Raw genomic sequence first — 23,939 nt, 5'->3', positions numbered from 1 at the left:
TGTGTAGTTTGGCTTATCGATAGATCTATCGGTTGATGGTGAAACGATTGTTTTTTTTGTCGAAAATTAGGCGCCAATAAGCTTTAAATTCAAATTTGCCGACCAAGTTTATAAAAAATTGATAGAAATAAACTAATAACAATACTTTTAATTGAAAAAGAAAAAGATCTCTAATAACTCTTGCCCACCAAATAAATGAAAATCAAAGTCTTCTTTAGTAAATTAAAGTCTCAAACAACAAATATTTTTGGTCCTTGATCAAGAAATAAAAATGAAAAATTAAGAAAAATAATAAATATTTATATTTATCCTTGCGCACAGGATCTTAAAAATATGAAAAATTGTAACACTTAGGATTTGTTTGTATTGCAATATCTCCAACACATAATACAGTCTTGAAGGGTGCTAAAATGAATTTCACTTACTTTTTGAATTCCGAGAAATGTTGATAATATGTTATCTACAGACAAATAATTGCAGCTAATCTTAAAAAATAAACAAATAGCCTAGTAGTAAACTATGTAAATAAATATTGACGCTTTCGAACAAATTAAAAAAAATAAAAGAAAATGTTTTTTTTTAATCTGAGTGAATGAGGCTCTAATCAATGAATCTTTAGGAACTTACAAATCCTTATCACAGCAGCGTGTGGCTTAGGTCAAGACTTGGCAAGAGAACTGATTACACAAGACAACAAAAGGTGAATTTTTAAGGCCAACTTAAGAAATATTTTCGTGTCTTACTAAACAAAATTTACCAGTTACAAAAATTTAAACCACATTATGTAGTTATACTTCTATGATTTGTCTTTCTAGTAAAATATATGAAATGTGTATTTTATTTAAATAAAAAACTTTAGCAAAGTATTTTGCAAGTTCACTTAAATTAAGTTATAACTTGATAACTTGTATCAAAGCTTCTCTCGGCCAACAATTTATATCGTTATACGATTTTTTAGTTGACCTATAATTTTATTCAAAAAAAGTGGAAAATGTGTTTAAGATCCGCATTATGATGTCATAATGATGCTTAGTCCATAATCTCTGTTGTCCAGTGTTGTTCGTTAATATGGTTGCGAATAAAGCACATTCTGTCCGGATGGGAGAGTCTCGGATTCGGCAGTTGTTTAGTTCTCAGTCGCGTTTCGAATAAAACAGTCGAGCTAATTGTGTTATTTTCAAATAATCCGGATCGATCAATGATTAGCCAAACTACTTGACTTTATATATATATATATATACGTGCATGCCCTAGGAATCAGGGCAACATGTTTTCAACCTCGAAACGTGCTCAACTATCCTTGTTCATCGTGATTTGCCTAATTCTGTTAGGACAGAGTGAGGCCCGGAGTGTTGGCGATGAATCCGAAACCCAGGATCAGTTGGAAAATGCGATCACAGATGAAACGACCGAGTATCTGCGATCCTATGGCGCGAAGATGAAGTCCTATATGAACTTAAGTGTGGCACCCTGCGATGATTTCTATGAGTACGCGTGCGGAAACTGGAAGAACGTGAACCAGCCGCGCCAGACCGTCCACAAACGGAGCAATCTGCTGGACATTGTCTACACGCTGGCGGATGTGACGGAGCAGCTGATGACCAGGACCCAACTGGCGGAGGCACTAAACGTGTCCGGCGAACTGCTGGTTGCACAACGCTTCTATAACGCCTGCCTCACGGCCGTGGTCTATCCGCTGCCGGCTGCCGATCCGGCTTATCTATCGCTTATCAGGTCACTCGGTGGATTCCCCGCCGTCGATCGCGAGGCCTGGAACGCCTCCAGCTTCAGTTGGTTCAACATGAGCGCCCATCTCACCAATTACGGGGTCGCAGGACTGATCAACGAGCATCTCCTGACGCAGTATCCCTTCATACCCTACTTCAAATTGCCGGAATTGGGCTTCGACCATGTCGTCCAGACGGACAACATTGCCAATTCCAGTTGCCGGGCCTACCAGCTGAATGAGAAGCGCATGCGCGGCTATCTGCAGGCCTTCAATCTCACCGAGGATAACGTATCCGCCGTGATAGCCGGCGTCTTTGACTTTTGGCGCGAGGCACTCGCCATCAACGATAAGTTTGAGGGTAATGAAGACATGTGTCTTGTTCTTAGCACGATGCAAGAGGTGCCGCCATTTAGCCAATGGAGCAGCTATTACGACATCGTCTGGACTGGCCTAGACTTCCAGAGGGGCGATCCGAGTCATTCTGCCGATTCGGGCTACTGCGACTATTACTACACGGAGCTGGACAAGGTGTGTGCCAGACATCAGGAGGCCGTGGCCAACTATCTGGCCATGCTGCTCCTCTACCGCATGGATGCCAAGCTGAAGGAGGAAAAGTACCACAAGGAGCACTGCCTGACCACCGTCCACTTCACTATGGCCCATCTCTTCAACAAGCTCTACATGGCGGTGCGTTGAAAACAAAAATTATTTTCCAAAAATTCTTGTTTGTGCAAATTGCCCTTTGGCTTTTAATGAGAAAAAATGGAGCCAAATCAAAATAATAGGAGTTCTTAAGCTAATGGAAATAACATTCGAAAATAGTTTTAAAGGAACTTTGGAAAACTCTTTCATATTTTCGTAAACCTAATACTAAAACCTAATTTGGCCCATAAATTATTTTGAAGATAGTTTGTTATATAAAATAGTTTATATTTTAAAATAGTTTAGATATTAAAGCCATTTTTTCTAAAACTAATAAGAAATATTAATTGTAATTTTTTTAAATTGTTTTAGAATAATTTTCTACAATACATTTTTTAAGTTATTAGCAGTTCAATTTTTCTTGAACAATATCACTTTGAATATTAGTAAATAAGCATTATGATTATGTTTTCATGGACTATCCACGCATTCAAATAGAACATTTATTAAATCTAACAAAGAAATTAAGATTCACATTATTATCGACTTAAGCCTTTGTTTTCTTTTTTAATGTGCTAGATAGATAGTTTTAGACGATGTTAGGATGCTTTTTGGAATTTAATCAAAGTTAATTGGAAATCCTTCAAAACGGTCTGACCCAATATGTTATTTTTCGACTTGCCTTATCCACTTCCCGTTCGTTCGCAGGAGTACTTCAGCGAGGAAACCCATGCCGAGATCTCCGACATGGTGAAGGAGTTGCGCAAGGCGCTGCGTCAAACGCTGGAGAGTGTGGAGTGGCTGGACACGGAGACGCGACGAGAGGCGCTGCTCAAGGAGGCCAGCATCACGCCGCAAATCGGTAGCTACAAGGATGCGGAGCTGGCCGACACCCTGATCCGCCAGATAGCGAATCTATCCGTGGTCGAGGACAACTTTGCCCAGAGCATGATCAATTTGCGGCAGTTGGGCACCAGCTTGCGACGCTACAATGGCCTGCATTTCGAGCAAATTGCCAACGACTCAAAGCCACTGGACTTGATAGTGGGCATGCAGGTGAATGCCTTCTACTACAACCTGGATAACTCGATGTACGTGATGGCTGGCATCCTGAATCCGCCCGCATATCATCGCTCCTGGCCCGACTCCCTGAAGTTTGGAACCCTGGGCTATCTGGTTGGCCACGAACTGACCCATGGGTTCGATACGGTGGGCTCCACTTTCGACAGCGAAGGGGAACTCCGCAATTGGTGGTCCAGGAAATCGGGGACAGTGTTCCACGAACGAGCCCAGTGCTATGTGGATCACTTCAGCAACTACTTGATACCGGAGATCAATCACAAGATCAATGGCAACGGGACCAAGGATGAGAATATCGCAGACGCCGGTGGACTGAGGGAGTCCCTCGCCGCCTATCGCAGCCACATGAAGCAGCTCCAAAGGAGTGCTGGCGAAAATAACGAGACATTGGCGCCCCAACGAAACGAGCAGATGCCCGGCCTCGACGTATCGCCGGAACAGCTCTTCTTCCTCGGATTTGCCCAGCTATGGTGCGCCGCCTACGAGGAGGAGCACTACTGGGAGGAGCTGACCCAGGAGCACACCATCGACAAGTACCGGGTCCTGGGGGCCGTCTCCAACAACGAGGACTTCGCTGAGGTCTACAATTGCCCTCTGGGAAGTGCCATGCATCCAAAGGCCGAAACCTGTCGCGTGTGGTAATCTTAGTCGTTATCATCTTGATATTAAGAAAAGGCTAGGAAATTACTTCTTAAAATGGAATAATAAAAAAAAAAACGAATAAAGAATAAAAACCAGAAAATGTGCTTTAGTTGTTAATTTTTTGTTAGTATGAAAATAAAGCTACTCAGCTTTTGCCCTCAAAACAAATTTATCAATTTTGATTGGTTGTGAAAAATATATAAAAAATAATATTATAATGTTGAATTTGTAAGTTAACAAGCAGATTTTAATTGTATTTTATATAATTTTAATGTTTGCTATTTATCAGTAAGCGTAAGCAAAAGTTTAAATTAAATGAATCCTTTAATTTATTATCTTTTTGTTTTAAGATTAGACTTTATGAGGTCTCAAATCTCACTAGAACGAAATAATGGCTGAAACAAAATCAAAAGTTTTTTTTATAAAAATGCTGTTGCCTTTGAATTTAATTGATTTCTAGTCTTATTAAAATTTGATTCATTAAACTTACACGAATAGGAGGCTACTTATTCTTCCTAGTGAAACCATTAGAGCACCCTTGGATTAATAGAAAAACGTAATAAGCAGCATCATCTATTTATTCCTAACTTGGTTTAGTGATCAACGTGTTCGGATGATTTGAAGGCGTTGGGCCCACGGTAGTTCTCAACCAGCAGTGACTTATACCGCCGCAGATGGACGCTGAGTCCTTCCTCGCGTTCGCTGGCTGAGAGGATTGAGACGCGGGCCACGACCAGGTGGGATGGATTCGATTGGCTGAAGCCCCGGATCACATCGATGTCATCGCCGATTTCGAGCTGGAATGGGACACTTTTTAATGGGATTTTTAAGCAAATAGGTACTCCTTACCTGTGCACTCTTCTTGGGCAGCTTTTTCCCATTGACTCGTATCTTGCTCTCATAGAAATTTAGTTCAACTTTGCTGGGGAGGAGGAGATTCATCATGGTTATAAGGAGCACTTCAAGGTTTTCTGGGGAGAGTACTTACTTCCTGGCCATGCCCAGACCAGCTTTCAGCAGGAGATCGGCACGCAGCGAGTTCACCTTGGTCTTGACCACCTTGGAGTCCCTTTCGTCCTTGAAATCCTCATCATCCTCGTCGTCGCTGTCCAAATCATCAGACGCTCGTGAGGATTTCTTGTCATATTTCCATGTGCTGCAACTGGTGTGCAAAGCAGACTGAAGTCTACAAGGGGCTGGTAATCTCAGTAGACTGTTGGCAGGAATCGGCGACTTAAAACCTCTTCCTATCCTCATTATTTGACGAAAACTGCGGAGCATTTTGTGTGCGGGCGCCTTAAAAATTACGATAACAAACTGAGAAACATAACCTTAAAAATAACAGCTGATGCGGCCGCGTTGCCAACTATCTTTAGGATTTACTAGAAGTTGTCTTTTTGTTTCGCTTCTTTTTGGGTTTCTTGTCGGGATTGGGACGTATTTGGTGGACAGTAAGGGGGCGATAGGTTTGCAGATCCCTGGGCAGAAAGTCGTCCTCGACTGGCTCCACTTCTATGAGGTCTAAGCTGCAGAGTTCCTCCTTTTCCACAGGTTTTTGATTAACTTCAGTATTCAACTCCTTACTTTTTCCTTTCATGGCTAAGTTTCGGAGTGCATTGCCTAGTTTTTGGGACTCCACTTGGACATCTAGGCGGTCCAGCTTTATAGAGGGTTTTTTTGAGGAACAGGATATGAAATCATCGTCAAAATCCATTTTTTCAGCAGTGCGAAGCGGCAGCTTCTTTTCCTCTTCAATTGGTTTGATTTCTATTGGTTTTTTCTTGGGCTTCTTGTGGATTTTAGTTGCTACATTTTTAACAGGCGGAGGCGTTCGATTTCTGGCAATAACCCATTGTTCCAGCTCAGCACTTATAGTTCTTAAATCCAAAGGTAAAGCCAGGCAAACGGCTCGCACTCCGAAGATTTCCATGGTGAGCTCCTCCAGTTTGGGCTGTGCATAAATGGGAGCAGTGGCCACCTTGACGGATGCACTGGTTGCTATCAAACGGATGAGATGAGCTGGTCGCAGGCTCAAGGAAACCAGCAAACAGGAGAAACGCTGCGAATTAATGGCTCTCAGGGAACTTTCCAGGCCGAGATGTATGCCGAATCGAGTGGCAAAGGATTTCGGTTCTGCCCCGCTGCATTGCATACTCTTTTTTAGGATATGTCGAAACATCAATACATCCTCATCCGGTAAAACTGGGCTAGAACTGACAAAATTACAACCTGTTGATTGAGTTTTTTTTAACTTTACCTGTGTTGCTTATAAGGATTGGCTAGAACTGTTCGCAATTTGGGTAGTATCTTCTTCTTGCCCTTGACTTCTTTCTGTTTTATGCTGGCCAAACTCATATTTTCTTTTTTTAATTTACTTAAAACTAACAATAATCAACTAAAATGTGTTTTGCTTTTGGTCAGTGTGACTGCCTTTCATGCCTTGAAATATACCATTTATATGCCAGCTACATTTAAAAATACTAAAAGTATCCCAGCATTAAATAAAACGACCGCTTGCAGTTAAATTTAAAAAATGTCTTTATTTTTATCAAAAATTAGTACCAGTAAAATTCAGGTTCTGTATCTGAAGAATACTTTAATTTTCTCGGTCTTTGCCTTAAGGATTCCTCAACGGCATTCAATCTTCTTTTGGTTGTGGTTTCTTCTTGAGGTTTACTTATCTCAGTTGTTGTCCAATGAAATCCTGTTGATGTAGTAGAAGTTTCCACCTCAGTACTACCAATCACTGTATCTAAATACGATGTTGAAGTTTCAAAGCCCGGAGTAGTGGCAATTATATCCAGTAGTGACGTGGAGGTTTCCGGGTTTTCAGTGGTTAATAAAAGTCCTTCTGTGGAGGTTTCTGATGTTTCAGTTGTACTTTGATAATCTGTAGATATTGTAGTGGTTGTTTCTGAAGATTCTGTACTGACAGCATATATTTCTGAATTGGTTTCTAAAAATTGGGTAGTTGATTCCGGCAAAACTGTAGTGCTGGCACTTTTATCTAATGATTCGGTACCAAAAAACTCCGGACTTGATGTTGTAGATAAATTCTCAATAATAGCCGTTGGTTTTGGAAGTTCTGTGCTATTTAAAATTGATTCTGTAGTAGATTCTAAGGATTCCGTACTAAAAAACTCCTGACTGGATGTTGTAGAGAAATCTCCAACAATAGTCATTGATTCTGGAAATTCTGTGCTTGGACCTTTTTCTAATGATTCGGTGCTGAAAAACTCCGGACTTGATGTAGAAAAATCTCCAATAATAATCGTTGAGTCAGCAAATTCTGTACTACTTAAAATCGTTTCTGTAGTAGACTCCAAGGATTCAGTACGGAAAAACTCTGGACTTGTTGTTGATGTCCAGATTTCCCAACTACTAGGATTTGTTTCCGTAGTAATTTCTAATGATTCTGTACTGGTAAACTCGTGCTTTGTTGTCGTTGTAGAATATTCATAGGTTGTTTTAGAATCCGTGCTTTCAGTACTGCTCATTTCCAGCGATGCTGTTGTTGTGGAATCCAAAATAATTGTGGTTGTTTCAGGCGGTTCTGAAGTAACAAAACCTGATTCTGTTGTAGAAAAAACAGGTTGAGATGTCGTACTCTCAATGCTTGTTATGGTAGACATATCCTCAGTGGAATAAGTAGCTGTCTCCGTTGAAGTCGTTGATTCCGCGATTGTTGTTGCTGTGGTTGTCTCCCAAAAATCACCACCAAATGTGTTGGTTAAATTTACAACTCGCGGCTTATACGGTTCGTAGGTTTTCACTTTATATTGATTGTGATTCTTAATGTATTCCTTGGCTATGTTTATCCATTCGTCGCGATCGAGAATTTCGTTTAGTTTTCTATTTGAGGACACGAGTTGCGCCATTAAAAGAAGCAAACACAATTTCTTCATAATGATGCTCATGCCTGCAGTTGACAAACCTTACTAATTACACTCGGCAATAGCAATGTTATATAAACCCAAACTGTCTACCTGGATTTGTTGGCTTTGCAACTACCTGCCTCCTGGAAAACGTTAATTGTGACTTGGGATTTTTGAATTTTGCCGCCAGGGCTACAGCAGCCCCTTCTTTTTATGTTGGCAATGCTGTAAGCAATGCCGGCATTGGATCAGCTGTTTACTTTTTTGCGGCAAGAAGAAGAACAGCGTGTTTGCAATCCGCGTTTTTGTGTAAAAATTGTAAAATCTTCATTTATTCGCTGTTTTTAATCGCCTTTAACAAGATTATAATAATCAGAAGGTGTTACAACCTTTGGTGAGTAGTTGGTAATATAAAAAAAGGCGCCAAAAATAGTTATATTGAGCCACCGCAAAAGTTTACAACTTCATGCGACGCGGCAGCCAAATCTTGAATGAAATAATTAAAAATGTATATTTCTTAGATATTATAATGGATTCCGATTTGTACGATGAGTTCGGCAACTATATTGGCCCCGATTTAGACAGCGATGAAGATGATGACCAAAGTATTTATGGCCAACCCGATGTGCAGGATGATCCTGAGGTATTTGTAGAGAAAAAAGTACTTAAAAGAATAAATAACCACTTAACTTAAAACTGAAGGACCCCATGGATGAGGACGAAGTGGAGCCGCAGGAGGATGAGGACAAGGAGGTGACCGCCGTGGTGCTGCACGAAGACAAACGCTATTATCCCTCAGCCGTTGAGGTTTACGGCCCGGATGTGGAGACCATTGTCCAGGAGGAGGACGCCCAGCCGCTGGACAAGCCGCTCATCGAGCCGGTGAAGAAGCTCAAGTTCCAGATCAAGGAACAGGACATGCAGGAGACCACCTACGACATGGAGTTCATGGCCGATCTGATGGACACACCGCCGCTGATCCGCAACGTGGCCTTGGTTGGCCACCTGCACCACGGCAAGACCACCTTCGTCGACTGCCTCATCCGGCAGACGCATCCTCAGTTCGAGAACATGGAGGAGCGCCAGCTGCGCTACACGGACACTCTGTTCACGGAACAGGAGCGCGGCTGCAGCATCAAGGCCACGCCGGTGACTTTGGTCCTGCAGGATGTCAAGCAAAAGAGTTATCTGCTCAACATCTTCGACACCCCGGGGCATGTCAACTTTTCGGACGAGGCCACCGCTGCCATGCGAATGTGCGACGGTGTGGTTCTGTTCATCGATGCCGCCGAGGGCGTCATGTTGAACACGGAGCGGCTGCTCAAACACGCGGTGCAAGAGCGCCAGGCCATCACCGTGTGCATCAACAAGGTTGGTGGCCATTTTAAAGACTGTTTAAAACTTGCTCATGTTTCTCTTTACCTCGTAGATTGACCGGCTCATTCTGGAGCTGAAGCTGCCGCCCCAGGATGCCTACTTCAAGCTGAAACACATTGTGGAGGAGGTCAATGGGCTGCTGAGGTGAGTAAAAACAAGTTTTACACATTTTTCCTTAAAGATAAAATGCTAATTTACGCTAAACTTTCAGCACCTATGGCGCTGCAGATGATAATCTGTTAGTTTCGCCGATTCTGGGCAACGTATGCTTTGCCAGTTCTTTGTACGGCTTCTGTTTCACCCTGAAATCCTTTGCCAAGCTCTATGCGGACACATATGAAGGAGTGGCTTACCTAGACTTTGCCAAGCGTCTCTGGGGCGACATGTACTTCAATAGCAAAACGTAAGTGTCTTCAGAAGATTTCATTACCATCACTTTATAATTAACCATTTATAAAAAGGCGTAAGTTCTCCAAGAAGCAGCCGCATAACTCGGCACAGCGCAGCTTTGTGGAGTTTATCCTGGAGCCCATGTACAAGCTGATTGCCCAGGTGGTAGGCGATGTGGACACCACTTTGTCGGACACCCTGGCCGAGCTGAACGTTCGCGTTTCCAAGGAGGAGATGAAGTCCAATATACGACCCTTGCTGCGCCTTGTGTGCAATCGTTTCATGGGCGATTGCAGCGGTTTTGTGGACATGTGCGTGGAGCACATCAAATCACCCTTGGAAAATGCAAAACGAAAAGTGGATCATATTTACACTGGACCGAAAGAGGGTGACATCTATCGGGATATGATATCGTGCAATCAGTATGGCACCCTAATGGTACACAGCTCCAAGATGTATCCGAACGATGACTGCACCTTCTTCCAAGTGCTAGCGAGGATTGTATCTGGTACTTTGCATGCTGGTCAGGAAGTGCGGGTCCTTGGCGAGAACTACACGTTGCAGGATGAGGAGGACTCTCGCATACTGCAAGTTGGTCGCCTCTGGGTTTTCGAGTCTCGCTACAAAGTGGAGCTAAATCGAGTTCCCGCAGGAAATTGGGTGCTCATCGAAGGCATCGATCAGTGCATTGTCAAGACCTCCACCATTGTGGATATTAATGTCCCAGAGGACCTTTACATATTTCGGCCGCTCAAGTTCAACACCCAGAGCATTATTAAGATTGCCGTGGAGCCTGTGAATCCCTCCGAGCTGCCCAAAATGCTGGACGGTCTGCGCAAGGTGAACAAATCGTATCCACTGCTCTCCACGCGCGTAGAGGAATCGGGTGAGCATGTCATCTTGGGCACTGGCGAGCTGTACTTGGACTGTGTGATGCACGACCTGCGTAAGATGTACTCGGAGATAGACATTAAAGTGGCGGATCCTGTGGTCGCATTCTGCGAAACAGTTGTGGAAACAAGTTCTCTGAAATGTTTTGCCGAAACTCCGAACAAGAAGAACAAAATAACCATGATATCGGAGCCACTGGAGAAGGGCTTGGCCGAGGACATTGAAAACGGAACTGTTTGCATAAACTGGAACAAAAAGCGCATCGGAGAGTTCTTCCAGGTCAACTACGATTGGGATTTGCTAGCGGCGCGTTCCATTTGGGCATTTGGTCCCGACTCAACGGGTCCGAACATCCTGGTGGACGACACCCTGCCCTCGGAAGTGGACAAGAACCTGTTGACGGCCGTGAAGGATTCGATTGTGCAGGGCTTCCAGTGGGGCACGCGGGAAGGTCCACTGTGCGAGGAGCCCATTCGGAATGTCAAGTTCAAGATACTCGATGGAGTTATTGCCAATGAGGCGTTGCATCGCGGTGGCGGCCAGATTATTCCCACAGCCCGAAGAGTGGCCTACTCAGCATTTCTGATGGCCACGCCGCGTTTGATGGAACCCTATCTGTTTGTGGAGGTCCAGGCGCCTGCCGATTGCGTGTCTGCAGTTTATACTGTGCTGGCCAGGCGCAGGTGAGTTTTGCGTGCCTCTTTTTTGTAGGAAATCAGTTATAAAATCTCATTTACAGAGGACATGTAACGCAAGATGCCCCCGTTTCCGGTTCCCCCATCTACACGATCAAAGCCTTCATACCCGCCATTGATTCCTTTGGATTCGAGACAGATCTGCGCACGCACACTCAGGGTCAAGCCTTCTGTTTGTCGGTCTTCCATCACTGGCAAATCGTGCCTGGCGATCCCCTGGACAAGAGCATCATTATACGGCCGCTGGAGCCGCAGCAGGCTTCGCATTTGGCGCGTGAGTTTATGATCAAGACGCGCCGCCGAAAAGGACTTTCCGAGGATGTGTCCATCAACAAGTTCTTCGACGATCCCATGTTGCTGGAATTGGCACGCCAGGATGTGCTGGTCAACTATCCCCTTTAGGCTTCAGAATTCTTCAGTAAACCCAATAAAACTCTTAGACATACTTTTGGAATTTCAATTTCGAACTTTAAAGGAAGTCTTTTTTTTTCTACTATATTTACTAAATATTTATTTGAAGCCTTGTAAGGGCCAAATAATTTACAAAATAGTATACAGAAACAGCTACAGTTTTTTTAGTCTCTAGGTCCTTACTCGGCGTTGCCGTTCTGCAGGACCTCCGACTCGTAGCCATCATGCTCGGCATGCTCGTCGTCAAACTCCACGTCGTCGTCGGCTGTAGCCTCCTAAAAAAATTAAAGAAATCGAATGAGTATAAGATAATTAATAACTATTAAAAAAAATCCATCCTTTTGCCCTGTTCAAATAATACTTTAAAAAGCATAAATCATCGTTTTTAAGACTTGGCTTAAGATTTTTAACTAAAAAAAACCACAACTTAGTTTTCTTATCGTAAATAATTACAGAGGACTGTTTAAATTGCTTCTATTGAAAATATATATTTTTTAAGGGACTTAAAAATCGAAATAATTGTGTAAAATCAGAGCTTAAAAATATTCCAATGATATGCAATGATTTTCATCCATTGCAGTTTCAAGTTTGTCTAATATTTTGTTTGACTATTTTGGAAAAGGATTACATATTAAACTTAAATATAATGCAGGATTTTTTTAAAATCTAATATTTTCCACATTAATTGAAATGTTTTAATGTTAAATCCAGCAATTTACTATTCCACGTTTTTGTCAGTGTAGTTACCTGATACTGCTGGTACTCGGATATCAGATCGTTCATGTTGCTCTCCGCCTCGGTGAACTCCATCTCGTCCATGCCCTCGCCGGTGTACCAGTGGAGGAAGGCCTTGCGCCGGAACATGGCGGTGAACTGCTCGGAGATGCGCTTGAAGATCTCCTGGATGGCCGTCGTGTTGCCAATGAATGTGGAGGACATCTTGAGGCCTCTGGGGGGGATGTCGCAGACGGCCACCTTGACGTTGTTGGGTATCCACTCCACGAAGTAGCTGCTGTTCTTGCTCTGCACGTTGAGCATTTGGGTATCCACCTCCTTCATGGACATTGGACCTGTTAATTATTGAGTGAAAGCCGTTAAAAAAAGTGCCCTTTTCCTGTGGCGCGTATTTACATCAAAAGACAAGTTTCCTTTTGATGCGCAAGCGGAATCCCCAAATCCCTGAATATGAAATACTAAACGGCTTCCAAGTCCTGGCTCCTGGAGCACCTCACCTGGCTTGGGATACCCTCCAGATGGGACACAAACAGTCCCAGGAGGCAACTAAAAAAGTTGTTTAAATTCCTACTCCCTGGAATTTTTTTCGTCACATTTTTGTGATTAATTATTTTGCAAGTATTTCTGGCAGTCAGTCGGAGACGAAAACGAATCCTGAGATGGAGGTGCGTGGAGGTGGAGCGAGGTCTTGCCCAAGTCACGTTCGGCATGATTAGTTAAGCCGAGGGGCCGTGTCAGACGGCGGTCGTCGCAATTCCCCAATGGATCTTGAAAGTAAATTTCTAATTACGCGCTCGTTTTGCGAGTCATCAGTCAAAAGCAAGGGCAAAGGCGGCGCACACAAGGAATAGCAAATGAAATATTATGCGGCATACATTTGGGCGCCGCATCGCAGTTTATTAATTTAAAAATTAGCGCGAAAAAATGCCCAAGAACCTTTTTTTTCCAAGGGGGGCGGGGCCTAACAAATTTGCGCTACGTGCGCGTTGACGGATTGCAGCCTTTTTAGCCGCCAGCCAGCGGGCATTAATCATTTTTAGTGGCGCCCATAAGTAGGCCCAACGCTGCTCGGGTTTGGCTAATAAAATCGTCGCCAAAGCCAAAGGCCCAGGAGTCCAAGGTGTTAGCCAGGGGCGGATCGGGGGATGTCAAAATGAGGGTGTTTCTATGCGTAAAGGCTTAATTTTTTCTAAAAGAGACACAAAAACGGAATATATTCCGCCTAAAATTTAAAAAAAATTGTAATTGCCAAATTTATATAGTTTCAAAAGAATTTTAAATCTATGGAGCCACAGAAATCTTTTAAAATTCAAAATAGTTTCCCTATCTATAAGAGTCTAAAGGCTTTGTACATTTCATAATTTAATCTTATCACCACTATATTTAAATCCTACTCAAAAAAGTTTAATATTTTTTAGCGATAAACACACAAAAAAAATTCACAAAAAAAAGTATATGGGTCATGGTTCATAAACAATTTTTTAATATATTTTAAAACCATTTAAACAATAGTTTGCCTAAATTTTTTTTTTTTTGTTTTGGGTATGTTGATGTTTGTTTGATCCCATTGAGTTTTACCTAACCCTAACTCCCACTGATCCGCCCCTGGTGCACTGACTACGTGCCTGCGGGTCCGGAAAACGGCGGACAGGTGTGCCACCGGCTGCCCATGACAAAGTGACAAAGTTGGGCCGGATAAGCCGTTGCGGGGGCTCCTGAATAAATGAGCGGATAGATGAATGGATTCCCTGTGCTTTTTGGCTACGCGTGGAAGTGTTTAGGGCTTGTTGTTAAAAAACTATTTTTCTTTTTTGCCACCCCCGTGGGTTTTTGGATTTTTGGGTATTCGGGTTCACGGTTTCTCACCCCGGAAGATGCAGGCCACCGTGAGGTAGCGTCCGTGCCTGGGATCGCAGGCGGTCATCATGTTCTTGGCATCGAACATCTGCTGGGTCAGCTCGGCCACCGTGAGGGCGCGATATTGCTGGGATCCCTTGGCCGTCAGAGGAGCAAATCCGGGCATGAAGAAGTGCAGACGCGGGAAGGGCACCATATTCACCGCCAGCTTGCGCACATCGGCGTTCAGTTGGCCGGGGAAGCGCAGACAGGTGGTCACTCCGGACATTGTGACCTGGTTGGGAGAGGGCAAAAAATATAATAATAAAGGTCAATGTTCATTGGAATTAGTTAAATAAAAATTCGCCTTTTATTTTAAAGCACTTTTCCAGCTAAGAGAAATTTGTTGTATACGTAAAATGATTGATAAATTGATAAATTTCAAACAAATAGTTTTGCAGCTAAAGTGGTTTTTTAAGGTTTTAATAATGTTTCTTGGTTAAGAAGAAAAATGAATAGGAAAGTTTTAATTTTTAAATGAAAGGTCAATACAAATTTGCTAATATAAATCATAAGTATTTGGCCGTATTTCAAGTATTTAAAAATCCAAGAAAACTAAGGAAATGTGTGTTATACTAACCGTTTTTTTTAACTTTTTATATTTTGAGATCCAAGAAAATTGAGGTCGAATTTTTATTTATTTTGAAAAATTATTTGAAATTATATATGAAACGATTTCTGAGGTGGGTGTTTATATTTTGGTGTTAAATCTGGAAATATTTCGCATCTCTGTTTTCCTTCCTTTTTTTTTGGTGTTGACATTCGGACATCTTGTTCAACTTTTGTTTTTAAATTCCATTTAAATCCTTGATTACTTACGGACACCAGGTGGTTGAGATCCTCGTATGTGGGCGAGCAGAGTCGCAGGCTCTGATAGCAAATGTCATACAAGGCCTCGTTGTCGATGCAGAACGTCAAATCGGTGTTCACAATAAGTTGGTGCAGGGACAACGTGGCGTTATACGGCTCCACCACCACCTCGGACACCTTTTCCCGGAATGTTCAATGGGTTGGATGGGGATGGAGCAGGAAAGGGGGACGCATTAGATAGATTGGCCAAGGGGTACTCACGGAAACCAGGTGGTTAAGATCGCCGTAGGTGGGCGACGATAGCTTCAGCGTGCGGAAGCAGATGTCGTAGAGAGCCTCGTTGTCAATGCAGAAGGTCTCGTCCGTGTTCTCCACCAGCTGGTGGATGGACAGCGTGGCATTGTACGGTTCCACCACGGTGTCGGACACCTGGACACCGCATTTGAGTTGGAGCAGCGAGTTGGAGCAGCGCAGCGACATGCAGGAATAGGAGCAGACACAAGTTCGTTAATTAGCAATGCTTTCAGCTATCAGCAGGCGCACACACACAACATGTGGTGGCTAAATGGATTGGGAAAATGGATGGATGGTATTGCTAAAGCTTTCCAGACGCAAGGCTGCTTAGCAAACTCAGCACATTTAAGTAGTTATGTTGAAAGAATATTGTGCTTTTAAAAATGGATATATTCAGATTTTATATTAATATTATAAGTTCTGTGCTTACTTCCAACATGTGTTAAAATAATATTGTTTTATTTATTTTGTTTTAAGTCTTCGCTTATTACTTACAATTTTTTTATTAAAAAAATGAAAAATGCATGTATATAAATTCAAAGTTTATACTTCTATTTTTTATGCTAAATTAAAATTAAAAAATGTATTTTAAAATGTATTTTTATCAAGAACTTTATTTATTAATTATTATTAAATTTCAGGCATAAATCAAATATTCTCCTAAATGACTATTAATATAATTTACCTAAGGACTTTTAAGGACTTCCTTTTTTGAAAGTCGCTTTGAAAACAAGAAGTTTAATCCAAACTGAAGTCTGTTTCTATGCTGGCTATACTTGTTAATGGCAATAATCAACGATTGGCCGCACTCCTCGTCTAATTTGCACTTCTTTTGGCCTAATTCGCATGGTCGGCATTTGAGTTGTTCATGGACAAGAAAAATGCATTCTGCCAACAGGATGCAATTCGAATGCAGTGCTAACTGAATAGCAGACCCTATTAATACAGGCAGTTGTGTTGTGTTGTTGTGGCTGCAACCTGCAGTTGCTAATGCTATTTTGAGCCTGGAGCAGCACTCAGGCCGAGAGTTGTTGCATAAATGCAGTTGCATGTTGCACAAACATCTGGGTGCCAGCTATACCCCCATTCACAATCGCATTCATACATGTCTGGTGTGTGTTGTGTGGTGCAAATTGAAAATTATGTATAATCTTTGGCTTGTCCTCTATATTTGCGGAGCCAAGAGGCAGGGCTCTTATGAGGTGGGTTTTAATGGGGGGGAAGGAAGTTTTCCATTGAGCATGCGACAAACTTCACTCCAGACTTGGTTTGCCGTATACCAAGTGTGTGCACATAAATTGTGGCAATTATTTAATGGCCACAGCCCTAGAGCGCACACACATTAAGCACCTTGCACTTGGAAAAGTTTTTAAAAATATTTACGTTAATACACCTTTATAAATTATATAAAAATCTGATTTTTGTGGAACCTTTTATATAATGAATTTCTTTTGAATTGCTTTGACTTTGAAATTCATAACATTCTTTAGAGACTATTATAACGTTTTTGTATTTTTAATTTAAATAAATTTACTTCGGGGATTTTAAATATTCGGCAAATGTGTCTAAAAGTGTGCTGTGAAAAATATAACATCGTTATTAAGAACGAATTTACCGAGCTTCCGGACTCAAAATTTATTGTCGCCATTCTTTTAGACAACTTCTTAAGTGATTTTAAACGCCAAATGATTTTTGATGATTGGTTTTAATAGCTCCTGCACATCTTACTTGTTTGACTATTATTTTACTTCAGAAATATATGATGCCTGCTTTGTTCTCTAGTTTTCACTGTACACCCTCACACTTAAAATACACAAACACACCTTTGCTTAGGTGGTACATGCAGTTAATACTAATGAGTTATGCTCGGGCATATGCATTTTGCATTTTGTATTTGGCATTTGTTGCCAGCCTCACTATTTGTACACCGCCAGGAAACAATATTTGTCTGCCTAGATGCCTAGTGTTTGTGTGATTCTGAATCTGGACGATTTACGAGCCTGCATTTTGATATCAATGCTTTGTCCAACAGACAGGTGCAAATCTCCGATGCTCTATGGATATGAGATCCGAAGCGACATTCGTTAATTAATGAACTGTTTTTTTTGTGCCATCTCCCCTGATTATTCTGATTATTTCGTGTGACTGGCCGCTGAATTTGCATAAATGCCGCTTATCAAAGCGACAAAGGCTTTACATTGCACCGATGGGCTAAGGGGCTGAAGGGCTGATGGGTATGAAAAACTATTAAATTATAGTATATACGCACACATATTAAAACCGCTATAACGTGACAGGCATGTGTCAGGCCAGGCCGCAATAAAATGACCGCCGAAACCAAAACATTGCGGTAAGCCAAGCAAACCCAGCTCGGCACATAAATAACAGTCGAAAAACAGGGGGACATATTGGGGGATGTATTCTGGCATTTAAAGTTAAATCCCCCCCATTCAGGGGTCAGGGGTCAGGGGTCGGGAGGATCGGGTAGTGGTTCAATAGTTGACCATTGGCGTTCGGCCGTGACGGTAATAAATTTAACGCACAAGAGAAACAGAGCCTGTGGGCCCCACTAAAAATTCCATAAAATTTATAGTGTACTCCGATATGCCAATAAGAACATTGTCAAATGTTAATTTCACGCCTCACAGACTTTTTCTTCTCTTGTCCAGAGTCTTAAAACTTACAATTGCGAATATCTAAACTTATAAATCACAATGGAAATTTAATCCCTTAACAATAAATTGAAAAACAAGCAACTACCTAAAACTTATAATCAGATTATCTAGGTGGTTATCTTTCTAAAGCAGCTTAAGTAGTTTTTCACAAAACCATAAACTTGTTGTTAAGTTTTTGATAATTAAATGTGCAATCCAGTTGCTCAAAGTTTGCGTATCAAAGAAAGCACAACAAATCGGAATTTTTATCTGTTAGGATTTACATAAACATACAAATCTTTTAAAATAAATAAAATACCGAATATTGTGTATAAATATTTCCCTTTATTCTGATTGTAATATAATCAAAAACACATCAAATTGAACACTTAATATTTGGTTAGTTAAATGTAAATGAACTAAACTTGTTTTCTTTTAAATCAAAATATATGTTATAAATAAATATGTTATAGAATTTCAATAAAACTTTACTGGGAACCCTCCTGTCAATGGCACTTAATTCTGCACTGAATAAATTAAATTAAACGTCAAAATGTAATTAAATGCGAATAATGCAAATGAAGGCAGACCACGTGCCGCTTGCACGCTTACAACATATATATTAATATTTCTACGTCTACAATTCTGAATGCACGTGTAATAATATGCAACTGGGTTAATCAAGCGGCAATTGAGGCGTGTCAAAAAAGGCAGCGAGGTGATATATATGGTATATATAATAATAAAAAAGTTGGTTGGGCAGAGAAGAGGAGGTCAATCTTGCGATTGCGAGCCACTAAATTGCATTAAAATTGCATTGCCAATTAGGCTTTCGGCCGCTGGTCGTTGCTAATTTCGTCTGCAAATTAATTAGAATTATTCGGTCAAAGCTGGCCCACCAGGTCGCGCACAAAGCCGCCAATTGAATTTGGCGTATGAATAGCATAAATAAAACAACATTTGTGGCATACATTGGGCGCGCAAATGTACGGGAGCGGCTCTCTATGGCTTTCGCCTGCTAATTTGGCCAAAACGCGTGCAGGTGTAAAGCGCTTTTGGGTCGGCTTAATACCGCCACCATTGGTCGGTCCATGGGTGGATCCATTGCGTCCCAAATCTATAGAGAAAGAAGCCCCCTCGTTGTCAACCGTTCAACGGTTGTCAACGAAGGACACCATGATTTCCTCGCCATTGTGCGCGGCAGTAAGCTGATTTTGCTAAGCGGATTGCATTCGTCATGACCACAATGATGATGATCTGTAGCAGGTAGAAGCGATGGCAGGTGCACCCAATAGACAAGGAGACAAGCACTTACCTTCGGCGAGGGCACCACGGAGAACGAGAGCATGATGCGATCGGGGTACTCCTCGCGGATCTTTGAGATGAGCAGGGTGCCCAGTCCGGAGCCAGTGCCTCCGCCCAGCGAGTGGGCCAGCTGGAAGCCCTGCAGGCAGTCGCAACCCTCGGACTCCTTGCGCAGCACCTCCAGCACGGAGTCGATCAGTTCGGCGCCCTCTGTGTAGTGGCCCTTGGCCCAGTTGTTGCCTGCCAAAGGGTAAAAGTAGGTTAAGATTTTGCAGTTCTTACTTATTTACAAGTTATTTAATGGTGGGTATTTAAAATGTTTTTTTTTTCCCCTATTTATTATAAAAACGTATGATTCTTTTGTTACATCTATTCAAAACAATACACAAAAACTAAAAATAGGTTGTGTGTGTGGGGTCTGCATATTTTTATAATATTTAACTTTTATTTTTGTTTAATTTTGAGCATTTAATAAGATTTTTTTCTTTATCTATTATAGAAACTTGTGTTTTGTTTTTGTTACATTCATCTATAAAAATACATGACAACTAGATGTTTCGTTGTTGTATGAAAATAATTTTTTTTTGTATGAAAATAATTAAAATTATTAGTTTAATCAACATTAACAATATTAAGATATTTTAAAAAGAAAATGAATGAATTTAACGATAAAATAGATAAGCTTAATTTTATACGGTCTTAGATAATACAAAAAAGGCTACATCTTATTTTAGCTTTTGAATTTTTAATTTTAATCTTGCCCTTAATTTATTAATCAGTCTTAATATTGTTAATGCTTCTAAAAATTATTATCTCAATTTTAAAGACAATACTTTTACATTTACAGTTCCTTCAAAAATTACTTAATTTATGACTTGTTTGTGCTTAAATTAGAGCATTAATCAGCTGAGTTCTTCGATTGTGGGTCATTACAGCAGTAGCAAAAGCAGCAGCAGCGGCTGACATGTACAAAATTAATTTTCGTCATCATCCGCAGGGCATTTTATAATTGCAATCATCATCACCATCAGCATGAATGGCAACTGAGGGTGAAGTGAGGAGGGGGAGGAAGGTCCTGCCAGCGGCAGGAACAACACCATCGAAGCATCCCACCGAAGGCTTTTAGCTGATAAGCTCGCCAGCGATAACAATAACCTCCATCGAGAGCCCATCTTGTCAATTGGTTGGCACTTATCAAAGCACGACTGTTGCTGCCGCTCCTGTTGCTCCTGTTTTCGTTGTTGCAACCAGGCCACCACGCAGCTGCAATAACTGCCTTTGTCTGGCAAAGGACATACGCAGACCATTGATGATGGAGCCCACAGCTTTGGTCAAAACAAAAGCATCCCCAAAAAGCAGCAGGAATACAAAAGCCACGTTCTGGCACACGAACACGACATTCACCCATTAACAAGTGCAACGGAAATGCATTAGGAAAATGCCAAAAAGACTGGTTACTAAACAGATTAAGGCGAACACAGAAATGTCATTGTCAATGTGTAGAGGTTAACCTTTAGCTTAGTTAAACACTTAATAATAAAAATACAGTAAAAAGAAATCGCTCAATAACAAACAACGAACAAAAATAGCTAGCAGATATCTTTGAAGTGCCATATCGACATAATACAGATAAGGGATTTGCCGATATGTCAGTCCACCGATAATCTGCAACTGTGGGATGTCAACTCACCGGCGCCCGACTGTCCGTAGACAAAGTTGTCCGGCCGGAAGAGCTGGCCCATCGGCGACTGGCGGACGGAGTCCATGGTGCCCGGCTCGAGGTCGATGAGGACCGCTCGCGGCACGTACTTGCCGCTGCTGGCCTCGTTGTAGTAGACATCGATCCGCTCGTGCTGCAGATCGGACTCGCCGTGGTAATATCCATTGGGATCGATGCCATGCTCATCGGAAATAATTTCCCAGAACTGAAAAATAAGGAAAGGCGAAGCGAATTGCAACTTTAATGCCGTTTCAATAATGATTTAAGTGCATAATGGAGGCCTGGCTGATGTATGCAAATGTGCGGTGGTCGAAATGAGCGCATTTGCATATGTGTCCAACCCACCGAGCTTTTCACATGACGTATGCGTGATATTTCACGACAGCCCCCGTTTGTATGCAATGAAATTTCGCGAGGCTCCGTTGCGAAGCTCCTTTTTCTTTTTCAGAAATATTATTTTACAATCAATGTTGTGCGGGTGAGGGAGGGGTGAGGGTGTGACGGTGTGTGTGAGTAGGCGTGTGTGCATGCGTGTGTTTGGGTTGCATTGCTTTGGCAATCAATGCATATAAATATGAGTGTCCTTTTTACATGGTTCATGCTTTTATTGCCGCCGTATCTGTCGTCGATTTATGCGCGTGCATATGCTGCATGACCCTGCCACGCCACCCCGACTCCCCCTCTCCACCACCCTCACCCTCCCCCTCCCCCTTACACACACACACACGCACAGCAAGCACTTTACATGCCGTGAGCACTTTCTGTTGCATACTTCCATGGGCGCGCAATTTTTTCCTGTCGTGTTATTTATTTTTTGTATTTTTTGTTGTTGTGTAACGAGCGGGAATAATTGAATCCTTTTAGGTGTTTTCATACACATATACCTGCGCATATATACATTTTGAATCGCACACGTATACGTATACCATCTCGATAGCGTTCCTCGATTTTATTTACACAAGAATTTCTCCAGCTCGTGTGCATCGTGTTTGTTTTGTTTTTGGTTTGGCTCTTTATTTTTTATTGCACAATACGCTTGGCAAAACATTTCACGTTTGCTGCGCATATGAATTTCAAATTTTTAAAAATGTTTCAATCGACCCCCCTCCGCCTTTCCTGCCTTCCTGCTTTCCTGCTCGACAGGTGAGTGGTGTGGTGCCTGGGAAATTGCGGGGGAAATTGCTGGGGAAAATGCTAATTGTGAGAAAATCGCAATGTGCGCGCTCGGCCTGCCACGGCTCCCATTGATCGAAATGATTTTTAATGGACTTAAAGGCAAACGATGGCAGTGGCAGTGGCAATGACAGTGGCAGCCCAAGAGCCATGAATTCACTTTTATATATGCGGGTATTTTTTACGCATTTTTATCCTGCTTGGCTGGTATTACCGAAGGTCGGCGGCAGATTGATTACTGAATATGAATTTTAATTAGTTATACAAGCCTGTGAAGATGCGACTCTGACAACGTTGTAAACTTAAGTGGACTGTCGAGAAATTGGCGGCACAGTTTAAAAAAATACACACAAAAATACAATTGATGGAAAATTTTGGTAGTTTTTATATCACAACTTATCTTATCTGTGACGTATCGATATTTCAAATCTAAAAGAGTTTTATTGATATTCAGCCAGGCGGAACGAAAGAGCCTCTTGCTTAAATAAAAATCTTTTTTCTTCTATTTTACACCATATATTTTGAATGTAAGTTAGTTTTGGCTTTGTCGTTGTTATTTAAACAAATATAAACAAATATATATGTTCTTTAAATTTGTTTTAACTAAAAATCACAAACTCATTATAGCCACAAAATCAATCAAATTATACCACTTGTTTGCTTTTTATAAAGTTTTTTTTTTTTTAATATGCAATAATCATGTTTATTTTGTAATTTATTGCATTTATCAGAAAGAAACAAATATTTCCATGCAAAACAAAATATATTGCTCAGAAACAATTAATAATTTGTGAGCAATATTATTTTAATTGATTTGAAATGGTATTTCATGATATATAAAGTTATAAAAGAATCGATATGACATCGTGAAGGGAATATTTTTTGTCTGTAAATGGTAAGAGAACGTCCTGAATAATGTATGGCATCCGGTGTTTATGTCAAGCCCGCTTGTCAGACATTCCATCGAGCACTTTGAGGCGCACTCTTCCGAGGATTCACGCGCACACACACCGCACACACAGCACACACAACACACGCCTGCAGTTGGGCCATAAATAGTTAAGTGGCTTGCGTAAAGCGTTGAAGTCTTTTCGAACAGCGAACAAAGGGAAAGCGGTGGTGGTTGGGGGCGAAAGTGTTTTGAGGGCTAGGTGAAAGTTGTAAAAGTTCGAAAAATTTGATAACGGTTGATTGCACACACACATAGAGCGCCGGCACAGACGTCCTTTTTGTGCCAGCCCCTTAGCGTATGCTCTACTTTTTTTATATTTTTTTATTGCTGGCATTCAGCTTTTCCATGCTAATCGCAGAGAGCCGCATAAATGTTTGCCCTGGCACTAGTGCGATTGTTTGGCAAAAAGTTTTACTCCTCCATTGGCTCTTAGACACGCAACAATGATAACAAGTTGCATGGCCAAAACACAGAGACAAGAAAAATCGCTGGCCAAGAAAACTTTGCCGGCTGGTAGGGAAAAGTTTGGCCCTCGCATGCTGGCTTTTGCATACATAACAAACTGGAAACTGGAAATATGACACTCAATTGTACGCATCGGTGGGCACTTTTGGCTTGACAATAACTTTGATTTGCATGCGCAACTCTTTGGATAAACCCAACAACCC

At 41.6% G+C, this 23,939-nt stretch overlaps 6 protein-coding genes across 8 annotated transcripts in view; 2 read left to right on the top strand and 4 right to left on the bottom strand.

The window, feature by feature from the left end:
* The first annotated feature begins 1,144 nt into the window (after positions 1–1,144).
* On the top strand, positions 1,145–4,326 carry LOC128265007 (neprilysin-1). Its single transcript, XM_053000774.1, has 2 exons — positions 1,145–2,416; positions 3,080–4,326. Exons 1-2 carry the CDS (start codon positions 1,268–1,270, stop codon positions 4,091–4,093), a joined length of 2,163 nt encoding a protein of 720 aa, XP_052856734.1. The 5' UTR covers positions 1,145–1,267; the 3' UTR covers positions 4,094–4,326.
* A 324-nt stretch (positions 4,327–4,650) lies between these two features.
* On the bottom strand, positions 4,651–5,374 carry LOC128265020 (mitochondrial transcription rescue factor 1). The gene is made up of 3 exons (XM_053000785.1): positions 5,082–5,374; positions 4,943–5,015; positions 4,651–4,890 (listed from the first exon to the last, which is right to left on the bottom strand). The coding sequence occupies exons 1-3, from the start codon at positions 5,372–5,374 to the stop codon at positions 4,687–4,689; spliced, it is 570 nt and encodes a 189-aa protein (XP_052856745.1). The 3' UTR covers positions 4,651–4,686.
* Positions 5,375–5,465: 91 nt separating this feature from the next.
* Positions 5,466–6,510, bottom strand: LOC128265014 (uncharacterized). 2 transcript variants are annotated; one of them, XM_053000783.1, is made up of 2 exons: positions 6,351–6,510; positions 5,466–6,300 (listed from the first exon to the last, which is right to left on the bottom strand). In XM_053000783.1, exons 1-2 carry the CDS (start codon positions 6,446–6,448, stop codon positions 5,466–5,468), a joined length of 933 nt encoding a protein of 310 aa, XP_052856743.1. In that variant the 5' UTR covers positions 6,449–6,510. The 2 variants fall into 2 exon arrangements, with proteins under 2 accessions (XP_052856743.1, XP_052856744.1); XM_053000784.1 differs by having other exon boundaries at positions 5,466–6,295; positions 6,351–6,454.
* Positions 6,511–6,618: 108 nt separating this feature from the next.
* On the bottom strand, positions 6,619–8,436 carry LOC128251823 (mucin-5AC). The gene is made up of 3 exons (XM_052979015.1): positions 8,429–8,436; positions 8,105–8,193; positions 6,619–8,027 (listed from the first exon to the last, which is right to left on the bottom strand). The coding sequence occupies exons 1-3, from the start codon at positions 8,434–8,436 to the stop codon at positions 6,649–6,651; spliced, it is 1,476 nt and encodes a 491-aa protein (XP_052834975.1). The 3' UTR covers positions 6,619–6,648.
* Positions 8,227–11,795, top strand: LOC128256436 (116 kDa U5 small nuclear ribonucleoprotein component). The gene is made up of 7 exons (XM_052986800.1): positions 8,227–8,362; positions 8,490–8,611; positions 8,671–9,339; positions 9,398–9,489; positions 9,557–9,748; positions 9,807–11,309; positions 11,366–11,795. The coding sequence occupies exons 2-7, from the start codon at positions 8,498–8,500 to the stop codon at positions 11,721–11,723; spliced, it is 2,928 nt and encodes a 975-aa protein (XP_052842760.1). The 5' UTR covers positions 8,227–8,362; positions 8,490–8,497; the 3' UTR covers positions 11,724–11,795.
* LOC128256439 (tubulin beta chain) overlaps positions 11,765–23,939 on the bottom strand; it is a 26,368-nt gene continuing 14,193 nt past the window's right edge. The window contains exons 2-7 of one of the 2 annotated variants that reach the window (XM_052986823.1): positions 21,117–21,351; positions 19,437–19,666; positions 15,183–15,350; positions 14,334–14,598; positions 12,480–12,802; positions 11,765–12,007 (exon numbers count right to left, since the gene is read on the bottom strand). In XM_052986823.1, the coding sequence (XP_052842783.1) occupies positions 11,912–12,007; positions 12,480–12,802; positions 14,334–14,598; positions 15,183–15,350; positions 19,437–19,666; positions 21,117–21,351 (1,317 nt within the window). In that variant the 3' untranslated portion in view covers positions 11,765–11,911. Of the gene's footprint in view, positions 12,008–12,479; positions 12,803–14,333; positions 14,599–15,182; positions 15,351–15,434; positions 15,603–19,436; positions 19,667–21,116; positions 21,352–23,939 lie in introns of both variants that reach the window. The other variant, XM_052986815.1, reaches the window with a different exon arrangement.

The sequence above is a fragment of the Drosophila gunungcola genome, chromosome 3R (genome assembly GCF_025200985.1).
Source record: "Drosophila gunungcola strain Sukarami chromosome 3R, Dgunungcola_SK_2, whole genome shotgun sequence".
Taxonomy (NCBI): Eukaryota; Metazoa; Arthropoda; class Insecta; order Diptera; family Drosophilidae; genus Drosophila; species Drosophila gunungcola.
Note: the sequence above shows the minus strand (reverse complement) of the source record. Positions and strands in the feature narration are given on the sequence as shown.